Raw genomic sequence first — 15,069 nt, 5'->3', positions numbered from 1 at the left:
CGATGAGCCACCGTAAAAACCTGAACTGAATATGGAGGTAAGATTGATATGTTAGTTAGCCAAAGTAAGATTCACTTGTATGGTAAAATATAAGATTGTTATAGTTTAACACTGATGAGGATTGTAAACAGTAATTCACAATGTACTTACGATAATTCTTCTATTATCTTTCTTTTGTCACCTTGTGCTCATTCTATTATCTTTGTTATCTTTATTTTTGACACCTCTTTATACGTTTTGTGAATTGTGGGGAAAGTAGAACTTAGCTAGATGTGTGATATGGTTGTTGCACTCCTTGCTAAGAGAACAGAACCCATGGTGTATCCAAAACATGTTGTGCCTCATGAGAAAACAGCTAAACTTCATGATTTTGCCATATTGGGGCTTCCTTTGCGCATATCGAATAGAGCTTATTACTGCACTGACTTCTTGACTCCTAGTTTTAATATTTTTTTGTTCACTTTCTTAAAGTCTAAAGTGTCACTCAATTAATTTAAGATAAAAGCACTTACCACAGCAAACTGTACAGCAATTTTTTATTTGTAAAACATATTTTGTAACTGAGCAAGGGTTTGAGTTAAGTTGAGTTTACACTATAGTTTAGGTAAAGATGTAAAAATAAAAACAAGCAATTAAAAAGGCCTATTTTATCTACTCTGAATAAGAAGGGATGTGAATGTCATTCTCAGCCATAAATATACAAACACTGATCTGACTGAGCTACAGAAATACCACAGTCATAACATGTCTAAGAAAAAGGTCACCCTCAATATAATTTTACAATTCTTTTTTTATTAAAATGCATAGCAAAACAGCAGCAACATTTGTGGTGACACAAATCAATCCTAAATGAAGGACAACAAAAGTTCTTGTGAAGTTCAAGTAAATGTACATACATTTTAAAAACATTTAATGATTGCAAGTCATAAATAAATATATTTAAAATAACTACATAAAGGACTGGTTATTAATTTACAATCATTGCTGAACATCGGAAATAATGATTCCGAACAATAATGATTTTTAGTTTGGGTCTGTAAAACACTAGGATTATACAGACTAAAGTGCATGCATGAAATCTATGCAGATCCGATGTTTAATCAAGTCTTCTCCACAAAACACATGCAAAGTGTAACAGGCACAGTTCTATTACATAATAGTAAAAAAATAACATTTACTGAATTAATAAAGTATACATTTACCAGGAGATGTCTTCATTCAGAGAGGTATTAATCTTTAACTGGAGAGATCAAGGCTTTATTTGTTTCCCAACGTTAACATTAACAGGAGTGTTTACTAACTCAATCTAAGAAATTATTATTTTAGGCTGCATACAGTTTTAACAGGACCACGAACCATCTGCAAATTGGTTTAATTGAATTGATATCAGAAAACATGCAGGCAAATAAATATATAGTTGTTGAATTACCCTACTGGGAACACACAGAGAACTTTCCAAGAGCACGTTGGTTTCTAGTAAGGAGATGGTGAACTGGGGAGTGGAATTTTTTCGTTATTTGTGCGTATCTTTGATCTGATCCAGTCAGTTTTGAAATAGAAATGAATAGCAACACCCAGCTTCTCAAACTTCTCAACTCAACAAAGTGTCCACTAAGAAAATGCAATGATACATTTCAACCTTATTAACCTCATTAAAGTCTGCATGTTTAAAGAAGGCATAGTGTTTGTTTTTGAATCAATATGAACATTGATATATTCCTGAGATTCTAGTGCAACCGCAACAACCAGCACAACAAAACCAAATGGTGAGCAGTTGTGGTAAGAGGTGTCCACAGACAGTAGGATTTTGTGTTTAACAATTAGCCGAGTGCTGTTGGGCATAAACCTTGACAATGTTTTCTCAGATGCTGACATAACAGCAACCCCCATATCTTACCGGGCGACTGTGAACACACAGCGGTATAAGCGAAAGCTGGAGTAGTCCTCCCAACCAGGATGCTTTAGCCGTGCTGTTTGAGCTCGCAGTGTGAAAGGAAGTGGGTCCCCTGCTAGTGAACACTCAGGACTCGTTAAATGCCTTCATATATCTTGCATTAAGCGTGAACAGGACTGAGTAACTGTTGGCGATTCCACTGTGGCAGGGTATCGAAGAAGACATGAGGAAACATCGAGCAGCAGGGAAGCCCAGGACTAAAGATTGTTGGCTTGGCACACCTCACCTAGCTGATACTGACACTGCCTGAGGTCAGTTCCTTTAAAATTGTGCCTGTTGAACTCTTTGGTGATCTCCAGGAATGTCTTGCCTTTGGTCTCCGGCATGAAGACACCGATGTAGGTAGCGGAGGCAACGCAGACGACAAAGAAAGGCAAAAAGCAGAACACACCCAGTCCTTTCTGAAAGACACACACGGCACAAAGATTTCACTTGTGTTTGGGTTGCTCATCACAACGAAAGGATCAAGAGATGCTTCACAGGAGCTCCCATGCTGACACACCAGTGAGACCCGTGGACCATTTGGAAAACATTTCTCAAGGTCAGTGATTCTTGCCCTTGGTCCTGGAAAGCTAAGGAAGGACCCAGTAATTCAACAGCTGATTTAAGTAAGTGGAATAAAAAACGAAATATCCATTAGCTCCCAGAAGTGAGAATTACTCCCAATGAACTACCCAAATTCCAGAAAGTAAAATCTGAGTTAATCAATATAAGAGCAGCATTCATCTACCTCAGTTATATTAAAACAGATTCACCTAGTATGGACCTGATTTTCCAACATAGTAAAAGATTCACTCATGAGAAAGCCATTTTAATACGTTTTGTAACTTTTTTTCTTAAAGTAAAATCACGTATGGGGGCTTTTTGCAACTATTGTGTTTGAATATAGAAGCTGTAAGTATGTAACAGTAATTTAAATATAGGTACCGTATATATTCAATTACTGACCCCTCACCAACTTGGGAAAAACAGGCCCTGAATAGGCAGGGTGGTCAGTGAGCAAAGCACACACTCACCACAATGAAGGGGAATGCCGTCCCCATAAGAAATAGATTCAGCCACATCAAGGAGCCGGCCGTCATGTAAGCCGCTGGACGGGCAGTCTGCTCGAAGATCTCTGTGGGCATCATTCCTGTCACTCCAGCTGAGGGGCCACAACAGAGGGACACTGAATTAGCAGCAGTCCAGCTTTTCTCAGCCTTTAGTTTCTTTAGCTAAGCTTACAGAAGGCAACCAAGCAAAACAGTATTAAATTGGCAAACCTGGTCCTGTTCCAAAGCTCAGGATGTACCCGAAAATGCACGCTATACTCAGGTAGGACATCCAGGCCACCTTCTCCTTTTATGGTTGAAAGAAATAAATAAATAGTGAAAACAATATCCAGTAGCATGGCCAATATTCAGAACTAGGTAGGCATGTTTTGCAAATGTGTGTATCTACAATGTTATAGAAAATATCAAAATAGAAAGGAAAGGGAGATGCACAACAGTCCAATACATTCCAAAAGAAGCAGCAACTGTGTTTAGGGTTTATTTCAGGTTTGTTTGCAGGTAGAATGTTTCTCTGCAATTTTCAGTGATGAAGACAAGTGGGTCAGTGGGTCACTATACCTGCAGTGAAAGTGCCACAATGAAGACCACCGCCCACCCTGACATGAGGATATAACCGCCCATGAGCAGCAGCTTCCTGCCCAGCCTCTCAATCATCAAGTTCTGAAAAAAAGAAAAGATGAAAAGAAGACAGAACCTTCAGTACTATGTTCCTGTGGAAAAGGACTGATAACTGGAATTGTCCACTTTTTTTCTGTCAAGTCTGAGGCACGAACCCATATCTCTTTTTCATTGAAAAAGTGGTGATATACTTTCCATTCATTTCAAAATAATTACTATATATTGTTAAACTCTGTTTGCATTCTGGTACTATTAATGGTCCTTTTTTCATTCGGCAGGAATTTGCATACTTTTGCATCCATGAAAACAGTTGAAAACCATTTGATGAACATTATTCTCTCTGAAAGGATTTGTTTTATTTTTAAGATCATTTAAATGAAAGATTCTGTGTTAAGAAAAATCAATTAAATAGTCTAAGATTGCATGCTATTTTTCAAATGATCTCAAATTACTACTCACACATGCGACTGCTGCAATAAACTCACAGGCCCCTGTCCCAATGGTAACATACTGGATTTTGTCTGCAGCAATTCCGGCCGTCTGGAACACATAGGAGGCGTAGAAGTACATCTTTAAAACAAAGGGGAGAAAATTGTTCAGATCATTAAATTATTATTATTGTTATTAAAGGAAAATTCAAAGAGTTAATCTAGTCCAGCACCATAATGCTGGCGTATAAATAGACCAAAGGACCACCACATCCCTACATGTATAATCTCATTAACATCCTGATTAATGTATTAGTCTTTATACCATATCATACTAGCTTATATGGTGGCTTGTAAATGGGAAGCTTTTAGTTCCTAAAGTGGGGGAAAAAAGTATTTGACCTGCTGATTTTGTACGTTTGCCCACTGACAAAGAAATGATCAGTCTATAATTGTAATGGTAGGTAGACAGAATAACAACAAAAAAATCCAGAAAAACGCATTTCAAAAAAGTTATACATTGATTTGCATGTTAATGAGGGAAATAAGTATTTGACCCCTTCGACTTAGTACTTGGTGGCAAAACCCTTGTTGGCAATCACAGAGGTCAGACGTTTCTTGGAGTTGGCCACCAGGATTGCACACATCTCAGGAGGGATTTTGTCCCACTCCTCTTTGCAGATCCTCTCCAAGTCATTAAGGTTTCGAGGCTGACGTTTGGCAACTCGAACCTTCAGCTCCCTCCACAGATTTTCTATGGGATTAAGGTCTGGAGACTGGCTAGGCCACTCCAGGACCTTAATGTGCTTCTTCTTGAGCCACTCCTTTGTTGCTTTGGCTGTGTGTCTTGGGTCATTGTCATGCTGGAATACCCATCCACGACCCATTTTCAATGCCCTGGCTGAGGGAAGGAGGTTCTCACCCAAGATTTGACGGTACATGGCCCCGTCCATCGTCCCTTTGATGCGGTGCAGTTGTCCTGTCCCCTTAGCAGAAAAACATCCCCAAAGCATAATGTTTTCACCTCCATGTTTGACGGTAGGGATGGTGTTCTTGGGGTCATTCCTCCTCCTCCAAACACGGCGAGTTGAGTTGATGCCAAAGAGCTTGATTTTGGTCTCATCTGAGACCACTTTCACCCAGTTCTCCTCTGAATCATTCAGATGTTCATTGGCAAACTTCAGACGGGCCTGTACATGTGCTTTCTTGAGCAGGGGGGCCTTGCGGGCGCTGCAGGATTTCAGTCCTTCACGGCGTAGTGTGTTACCAATTGTTTTCTTGGTGACTATGGTCCCAGCTGCCTTGAGATCATTAACAAGATCCTCCCTTGTAGTTCTGGGCTGATTCCTCACCATTCTCATGATCATTGAAACTCCACGAGGTGAGATCTTGCATGGAGCCCCAGACTGAGGGAGACTGACAGTTATTTTGTGTTTCTTCCATTTGCGAATAATCGCACCAACTGTTGTCACCTTCTCACCAAGCTGCTTGGTGGTCTTGTAGCCCATTCCAGCCTTGTGTAGGTCTACAATCTTGTCCCTGACATCCTTGGACAGCTCTTTGGTCTTGGTCATGGTGGAGAGTTTGGAATCTGATTGATTGATTGCTTCTGTGGACAGGTGTCTTTTATACAGGTAACGAGCTGAGATTAGGAGCACTCCCTTTAAGACAGTGCTCCTAATCTCAGCTCGTTACCTGTATAAAAGACACCTGGGAGCCAGAAATCTTGCTGACTGATAGGGGATCAAATACTTATTTCCCTCATTAACATGCAAATCAATTTATAACTTTTTTGAAATGCGTTTTTCTGGATTTTTTTCAGCAGGGGATCAAATACTTTTTTCCCTCACTGTATATGATGCCCATATGACCGTGTTTCCTCCTCCATCAATCCAGGTACTCACACAGTCATTTCCACAGAGCTGCATGGCACTGCTCAAGACCATAACTGTGATGAGCTGCCAGCGCAGGCCCTGGTCCCTGAACAGCTCCAGCATGCTCTTGGCCCTCTCCCCCTTGGCAGCAATTTGCTCCTGCAGCATCTCTTCCATCTCGTCGCCCAAGTCATCACATCCACGGAACCGGCGGAGAGCTGAGAGAGAAAATGGCCCTGAGTTGACCCCCATTTAATCCTGGGCCCTCGACTGGCTTCACTGGCAAAGGTTTCATGCTCAGGGTGCAGATTGGGCCCTGTGATCTGTGCTGAACCACAAGCTGACTGCAACCAGGACTCCATCTGAGATTCATGGCCCAACTGGTCAGTTCTGCCTAGAGTTTGAATGGATTCAAAGTAGACCAGTTCAACAGCACCTGCTGTGGGTGTCTGAGAAGCTGTGAGATCCGTGTAGGTTTCTTGTGAGAATGGCACAGACATAAACCAAGATATATACAATGAGGTCAAAAGCAAAATATTCTAGAGATGGTATATAAATCCCTGATTGAGAGTGTATTGTCATTTAACATCATTAATTCTGCTACGGGACCCTTTTATTCTTTTATTCCCATTGCAATTAGCTTTCTTAACTTAGGATGATTTTTAATAGTATTTTAGAATGTATTTTTACGTATAATGTATTTATTGATTGTATGTATTGACTTATATGTGGATGTATTATATATTGTTGTGTTTTTCATCGAGTGAGACCAAAGACAAATTTCCACCTTGTGTGGACAATAAAGTATTATTGTATTGTATTGTATTGTATGCCTCCTTACCTTTCATACAGGCTTCTTTGTCCCCTTTGTCAATGAGCAGATAGCGGGGGCTTTCGGGGAGCCAGGGCAGTGTGAGAAGCTGAAACAGCCCCGGGACAGCATTGCTGGCCAGAAGAATGGGCCAATAGCTTTCACTGCCCAGGATCTCCCTGCAAGATTGGGTATAAAACAGCAGCAATGGGCTTTAACCCCTAAACTACCTCTTCAGATTTTGGCCCTATCAATGGCTTTCAAAGAGTGTGCCAAATGGAGAGACTTTCTTTTCAAAAGTTCAGGATCTTTTTTTGGGTGAAAAGCTGGGACCTCATGACCCTTGTCAGCATAAGACCTGTTAATTGTTCTGGAAGCCGAAATTATTTAAACAGTTGGGTGTGTGTAAGTGTGTGAGGGAGAGTAATTTATTTTATACATACCTGAGACCCAAAACTTGTCCCAGGACAATGCCAAAAGCAGTGAATGAAGCTGAGGTCTGGGCCACAGCCCCTCGTAGGTTCTTAGGAGCACTTTCTCCAAAATACATGGGCTGAACATTCATACTGACACCTGCACACAACAGAGACATCATTAGCTAATCTATTGACCATTTCTAATGCTCTAATTTAATAAACCCTAATCAATAAGAACTGAAGGGAAATCAGTTTTCATTGGAGCGTCTAGGCCCCTTTGTCTGTATCAAGAACCCCAGGAAAATCCCTGGGGAAAACACAGTATCGGTTTGAATGTGTTCATGTACCGGCATTGATTCCAACAAGGAACCGGGCTAGCAGGATCATTTCAAACGACCTTGCTTCTCTGCTCGTCAGCACCAGCACTGCGCTCAGCAGCACAAACAGGTTGTTCAGCAGCAACGCCTTCTTCCTAATTGTGGAAGAAACAGAAAAGATGAAAAAAACATAGCTGACTCCTTAGTAACTCCTTCAGAAAAAAAATCAATTTGAGGATGGGTATACAGTGGCTCTCAAAAATATTCACCCCTCTTGGACTTCTCCACATTTCATTGTTGTGCAAGCCTAACTCCGCACATCATCCTGACAACATCATCTTTCTTTACACTTCTGAATGTGTTTGAATGTGTTTTCAATGTTTCCATGCTATTTCTTGTTTTTAAATGTATGATTCAATGTAATATATGTGTGTGCGTTTTAAAGGAAACATTTCCCAGTAGAATAAAGTCTGATTCAAAATAGCTGATAACTTAGCCTAGAAAAGTGTAGGTGAACATTTCAGGAAAATAATCCTCTCACTTAATTTAAGGTTAATGCTCATTCGAGAACTCAGTTTTAGCCAGAGGTAAATGAACAGAAAATAACTAGCACTGTAACGAAAGCTCTTTTTCCTTTTTCCTTTTCACTATGGCACCATTATTTTTGATCTACTAAATCCTATTTGCAATGCGCTTGGGCCCTGCTTTTACCTTCCAAAGCGAATAGTTATAGGTCCTGCTATCAGAGCGCCCATCAGACCGCCCAGAGAGAAGAAGGACACGATGAAGGACCAGATCAGAGTGACCTGGTACACCTCCAGCTGTAGGCCCCAGCGCTCCATCCACGTCTCGTTGATGAAGCTCTGAATGTACTGCGGGGAGAAAGCAGCCAGGCCAGATTATGACATGCTAATGCTCTAAGTTATGTCAAGTTAAAGAAGCCCTGTGGCATTATGGAAAAAATGCGTATTATGTTAACACAAAGGACAATGAAAAAAGAAACCTCAAAGCTTTATATTTCCACGTGGCACAAACTGCAATGTGAGAATTCAACACTCATTGCTCTGTTACATTCCCCCTTTTGCTTTAGCTGTTGTTGTGGTGATTTCGAGTGAAGTATTTAAAATCAGTGTTTATATTATGGTATTTGATTTGATAATTATTTAAATCAAAAGGGGTGGGGGGGGGGTATTGAAAATGAAAAAAGGTCATACATTTGAGCAACCTGTGATCTAAAGCACCACCACCCACAATCCTGACTGCACTGTGGATTTGAAGTGTTTTCAGTATCCATGGACTTAGAAGAGCAAAGTCCTTTCAGATGTTTTCAATATAAAAAAGAATGGACTACGAATGACTTGATTGATTAATTAATTAATAGTTTTTTTTCCTATACTGCGTTTGGAAGATTAGAATGATACAATTGTCTAATCAAGAATCCGTACTCTCTGTAAAGAAATGTCTGTTTGCCTTACTGGTGTTGGAGCATTGATGATGGAGATATTGTAGCCATACTGGAAAGTCCCCCCAACTGATGCAGCAATGACAGTCAGTACAAGGGTCCAGGCAAACGGCTGCAGAAAGAAGATAAAAAATCCTATTACATGGAGTACGCTACTTATAACAGTGGTGGAACACATTTTTCATACCTGTAAGATTTTATAAGAGACAAGTTTCCCCAAGCATAAGGAAGAGATATCCAGCTAAGTGTTACAAAATAATACTTGAACTATTTTGTTTTATTTCATTTCATTTAACGTCATGGTTGTGTGTATTTCCAAGATAGAGGACCCTGGCCAGTGTGTGAATAACAACATGTAAATACCGCATCTCTCGAATCAGCATCCCGTTTCTTCCTTTTTAATCATGGCTAGCTCTTCTGGAGGTCAGCTTACAAAGTCAAAATCCCTATATCACACCGCGATGTGACGGATTTCGTGTGTATATTACATCACACAGCACCGAGATTGATATCATGAACCAAACGCGTAATTTAGTCCATAAAAAGGACCCGCAATAACAGTGCAGATTGAAGAGACAGTAAAACAAAAAAAAATGCATGTGGCTAGCTAGCTACCTTTTTCTCCGTATCTTCTTTCGTATCACTTTCACCTTCGTCCATCTCGCACTTCATCGATTATAGTAAAAACACACAAAGCATAAACAGGAACTGCATTGGGAAAAGGGAAGGCTGTGTGGACTTCAGTGCGCGTTTCTGCTGTCCCTATGTCGTCTTATGCAAGCCGGCCTTGAGGTGGCCGCACCGGTCCGGCTCCCTGATAGGACCAAGCCCGCTCCAGTGTGACACATCTGACACGTCACGCAGGGGGTATGAACACATATTCATTGCGCTGAGAATAACCTGTCTGCTGAAAGAGACGGGTACACACTAAGGTGACCACACTAAGGCCCTAACCTGATATAGGCTGTACAAGACGCACAATCTTCACAGTGGGAATTCATTCGCAGAAATCGTGTGTTAAAACGTCCATCTATGGTAGCATCCTCATGTCGTACCGTCCCTTCATGTGGTGCAGGAAGTATCAAAGACCGAACTGAATACACAACACAACACCACACGGGGGCGATGCAGGCTCGTGAAGGCAGACTGCTGTAACTGTTTCTGTTATTGTTCAAGGTAAACGCATATTTTAAATATGTTTTTTTTTAAAAGCTAAAACTTTAATTCCTTTTCTGTCCTATATGTTTGCTATATAAAATACCTTTAAACTAACAATGTATTTTAGTCATATGTTAAAAAGAAAGCTACAGCTTGAACTGGTTTTCAGTGCCATATGTTTGCAATAAAATACACATTTAAACTGCTTCATAAATGTTTGTTAGATATCGGTATAAATACAGTTATTAAGGTCTACAGTTAAGTCAGGAAGGTTATTACACCCAAGAAGAAACTGGAAAAAGCAACAATGATAGCAAAATATCTTTTTTTTTTATAAATACATTATTATGCATGTAATTAATGTTATCTGGAAAACATTGTTTTAATAAAGCCCTGTTATTGTAGCAGAATTACATCAAATTTGTTTTCTCTGTATAATTTACAGGTTTTTCCCAGGGTATAATCCACATCACCAATAAAAAGCTAAATTACCATAATCTGATTGTAGTATAATTTATTAAATGTTGTAAATATGATTAAATAAAAATGTGTTGATGCATATGTATGTACTAAATCCAGCCGGGGTCATTTTGACCCCAAAAGTAAGATATTGAAATAAACCCAGAGTCATTCAGACATCAACACTTTTGTTTGTTTTATGAGGCTCTCAATACACAAGTAAATGTTTTTTTTTCCCCTCAAATAACCAAACACAGAATACAATTTGAACATATGTATTGTAAATGTAAACTGAAAAAACTATCCTTTTCATATTTCTAACTGCCATTTTGTGAAACATAGTCCATATCTGTAGTAAAAAGCTGATTTTAAATCTAAATCATTCTCTAATTCATACAGTATTATATTTTGTGAAGCATTTTATTTCAATATAGATGTGTTCATTTGCATATATTTAAACCACCTAACAGGCCTTATCTGAACAGCTCTATCTAGTTAGATCTACTTAGTATGAACATCATTATCATGTCAAGAGCTTCAAACAACAATGAAAATAACAACTAACATAACAGTTGTGGATGCACTTATCACTGATATTTTCAGACTGGGGTCAATACATATTCAATACATATTCAATACATATTTATAATGTATTTTTAAAAAGCACATTTTCAAGCAGAAAGAAAGCACAATTATATGAAGTTGTTAGGAACAGGCTGATTGACAAAGTCATGAAAAATTTGAATGATATATACCATACATATATATATACTCTGAGATATACCAAAAAATATACCTCTCGGGTCAATATGACCAAAGTCCATATAGCACTCTGTCATGCTGCAATTGTTCAACACTGAGCTCGGCCCTGCGTGAGATGAGTAACTAATGTCTTCATTCAGGCAGCACTGATGTAAAACATTTGTTTTGAATGGTCTCTTTCTCACAAATGCCAGCTAAACATTACCTGTTAAATGTGTTAAATTCTACCCGGGACACATTCAGGTCTGTACTGTTTTGGCATTACATGTGTTTGTAGCGATGGTGCTGCTGTCTTTGCAACCATAAGTGCCTAGACCACATTTTGCATAGATAGTAGTGTCTACATGGTGTTTAGCTGGGAGTATCAACCTCTAGCAAGCACAATCAACTGACATTAAACCATTGTAGTCATTCTTGGCATTGCAGTGGCCTACCTTCCTTCCAGAAAATGCCTCATGGGCTTTGTGATAGCAGGTGTGTTGGCGTTCCCTGAAGTCACACACACTCACACACGGGGTTTGCCAAAAAAGAAACAAAACAAAGGGTTTTTTGTAATCAAGGCAAGGCTTTTAGGATATAATTACTGAAATAACAAGCTTTCTCCTGGGGTAATTAAAGTGGATTTTACTGGAAGTTAAACTATTTACTGTGCAAGTTCTTTAATGTGTGAAGTGCAGCAATTCATCTTGTATTTGCAGTTAAAATGATGAATCAGACAATACTTTAAAAAGGTATAAGATATCTAACATATCCTGTTTTCCTCTGCTTATTCCTTACCTGTTATTTACTGTTAACTGCTCACTGCTATTTTCCTTCAAACTCTCTCCTTATGAAATGTCACTTTGAAAATAGGGTTTCAGTATATTGATGCTGTATCCAATATATACCAAGTCTTATATATAATATATGTCTTATATATATATGCTATATATCAACAAATTAGTAAAGAATGTCAAAAGTGTTTATTAAAGTCTGATTGAAGTTGCTAAATGGGCAAACAGAAAAAAAGCCAAAGATAGTATCGTCTCGTGATCAGGTTCCATTGGTGATGTTATCTTTCCATTTTGAGCAAACAAGCCTCTTATCGAGACCATTACAGTATATAGTAATTTGTAATGTGCTGAGGCCTTTTGTGAACCACCAACAATTCCAACCATTTGGTAAAGACGCTACAGATAAAACCAGACATTTTCAGGACCTCTCGATCTTCAATGAGTTCTTATGCTTTATGGGCTTCTATTTATTTTACATTTATGGCAGTCAGCTCCCCATTCACTACTTTTGATAACAGCCTATCTATCATATTCTTAAAAGATCACATCCATGTCCACGTGAATCCATATGCATGCAAACTGTATGATTGACTTCTGTAGTTGGTATTCTTTTGTCCGCAAAGCAAGAGGAATGTATTCAATCCATTTCAATCTGATGCAACCTTATGTGATTAATTTAACTTCCTTCTTTTGTCTTCCAATTTCAGCCTCTGTCCTTGTCAATTATCAACAACAGAGATATTTACTTCCTAGCCACATACTTCCAGAAAGAGGTCACTGCTGTCCATGTTTACATACAAAAAAAATCACTTTGGTGTACGGTCGTTTTTCTTTCCCTCTTTAAACAAAGCAAAACAAAAGCATACTAAATCAGATAAGGTAAAGTGTTTCCAGATGTTTTCTTTGTTAATTGTGGGCTGAAAGAGATCTAAACCTGACTTTAATCTTTTATATATCCGTTGTGGTGAGATTTACAGTTTATATATCTTTATCTATATCTTCATATTTATAAATATATTTTTCTAGGTAGAGAATCATTCCCAGATCATTCACGCACTGAATGAAAGTCAACAAATACATGAAGTGACACATATGATGGCTCTTCCATCACATTATTATGATATCATATTAGTATTTAATTTATTTTTATAATTTTGCAGCTGTAGATTGAAGAAAGTGGAAACATCTTGGGGAGGCCTTCATCCAGCAATGGATCGCTATAGGCTGATGGTGATGGTGATATATATATATATATATATATATATATATATATATATATATGTGTGTGTGTGTGTGTGTGTGTGTGTGTGTGTGTGTGTGGGTGTGTGGATATATAGTTACAATTTACAAGAAAAATACAATTTATAGCAAAGCAGTAAGTGGACGTTTGTTTTAAGAAATTCAAACTAGGTTGTTGTGAATTGAAATGTTTTTGCTACACATACAGAGCCCCACACATATATAAACATAAAGTTCAATATGCAATGGGAAGAATAACAAAGGGAAATATTTGTTCAATCTCAAATGTGTACCATGTTGTTATAATAAGAAACTTCCCAGAATAATTAATGTCACGTCATTAATCACATATATTTGAGAACACATGCAGCAAGACCAATCGAAATATGTTATTCCTTCTATCCAGACACTCATTGTAGGATGGGGAAGTGAAGGATCACTATTAATAACTTTGCAAGTCTTTCAAAGTGTTTAATGCACATCTACATGAAAGACTGAAACATTTCTTTAGCTTAAAACAATAACATTTTCACTTACATTGACTTTGACAGTGTTTTATATGTCTGCTCCAAGAGTGCCTGTTATGTTGTTTCCTCTTTGAACATTAGAGAAATGTTTCTCAGGGAGCAGAAATGTCAGACTTCCTCCATCAAAATGTTAAGCTCTGAAAGAAGCAAGATTGATAGTTCAATCGTTTCTTAAAAAAACAAAAAAACACCACTGACTTTCTGCCAAGTGTGAAGACCAAGGTGACTTTGAACATTGCTCTAATTACTTTTCATTTTTCCTCAGTAACAAAGTCCTGTTTTTGCTGGCCTAATAATTTTGTCTCATTTCCAAAGAAATTATTTATCCTCAGAATTGATGATAATTTCGAACAAATACATTATTTGCTTTTCCGGAAACATTTACAAAGTTAAAATTAGTCACAGTGCACATTATGAACAGCTGTTAAACATGTGGTGCCTAAATAAAATTGGTCAGTGTATTATCTGGACGTGGAACTCATATTTTGATAACTTAGAATCATTTTTTAGATTCAGTTTACTTGGCAGTGGATTGAAAAAACTAGCACTCTAAACCCCTCAGTATCAACTCTTTTTTTTGTATTGACTTGTTGTAAACAGCAGTTTTATAGTAAGATCATTTATATAAAACACATCAGCATCTAGAATTGACAAAGCTGTTTTAATATTCTTACATGTTTGTTTAAACAACTTGGGTCTGAGTTCAGAACAAAGTATTTGGACTGTATAGTGCTGTCTGTTTTCATTAAGGAATAAGTACGTGTTAAAATATATATATATATATATATAAAAAGTGTTTGGGAAAGTATAATAATTCTAACCACATAAATGCACTGTTGAGTATCACACAGTCTACATTCTGCAGTTTGAATTATGTGGCTCAGAGGATTTCTACTTATCGCCCTGGTCTTTAATGATTCAAAAGTGCAATCACTGACTAAGATGGAAGGAGTTGTTCTTTACTGTGGTTTCTTTGATAAACAGCGTTTCTAACTGCACAGCAGAATTAATGGAGCCCTGGATGAAAAGGGTAGGATGCTAAGTGACAGGTGATTGATTATCAGGGTGCACGAGAAACAGAGGTAGTGTTTCCCATGTAAACTGTTCATTTTGTTTATTGTAAACATATTTATATTAAATAAAAGCAGACTTTGTTTTGGCAATGCAGTTGAGAAAACACAGACACATCGGGGGAGGTAGAGACAGGAACTGTACACAT

At 38.2% G+C, this 15,069-nt stretch overlaps 1 protein-coding gene across 1 annotated transcript; it reads right to left on the bottom strand.

Annotated features, from left to right (window-relative positions):
* Positions 1 to 772: 772 nt before the first annotated feature.
* LOC136712780 (solute carrier family 2, facilitated glucose transporter member 11) lies at positions 773 to 9,999 on the bottom strand. The gene is made up of 12 exons (XM_066689542.1): positions 9,548 to 9,999; positions 8,946 to 9,044; positions 8,182 to 8,342; positions 7,501 to 7,625; positions 7,181 to 7,310; positions 6,768 to 6,916; positions 5,957 to 6,144; positions 4,084 to 4,194; positions 3,565 to 3,666; positions 3,217 to 3,292; positions 2,971 to 3,098; positions 773 to 2,355 (listed from the first exon to the last, which is right to left on the bottom strand). Exons 1-12 carry the CDS (start codon positions 9,602 to 9,604, stop codon positions 2,152 to 2,154), a joined length of 1,530 nt encoding a protein of 509 aa, XP_066545639.1. The 5' UTR covers positions 9,605 to 9,999; the 3' UTR covers positions 773 to 2,151.
* Between the last annotated feature and the right edge of the window lie 5,070 nt (positions 10,000 to 15,069).

Source organism: Amia ocellicauda, chromosome 17 (genome assembly GCF_036373705.1).
Source record: "Amia ocellicauda isolate fAmiCal2 chromosome 17, fAmiCal2.hap1, whole genome shotgun sequence".
Lineage (NCBI taxonomy): Eukaryota > Metazoa > Chordata > Actinopteri > Amiiformes > Amiidae > Amia > Amia ocellicauda.
The sequence above is the reverse complement of the archived record's forward strand: the minus strand, read 5'-3'. Positions and strand labels throughout refer to the sequence as shown.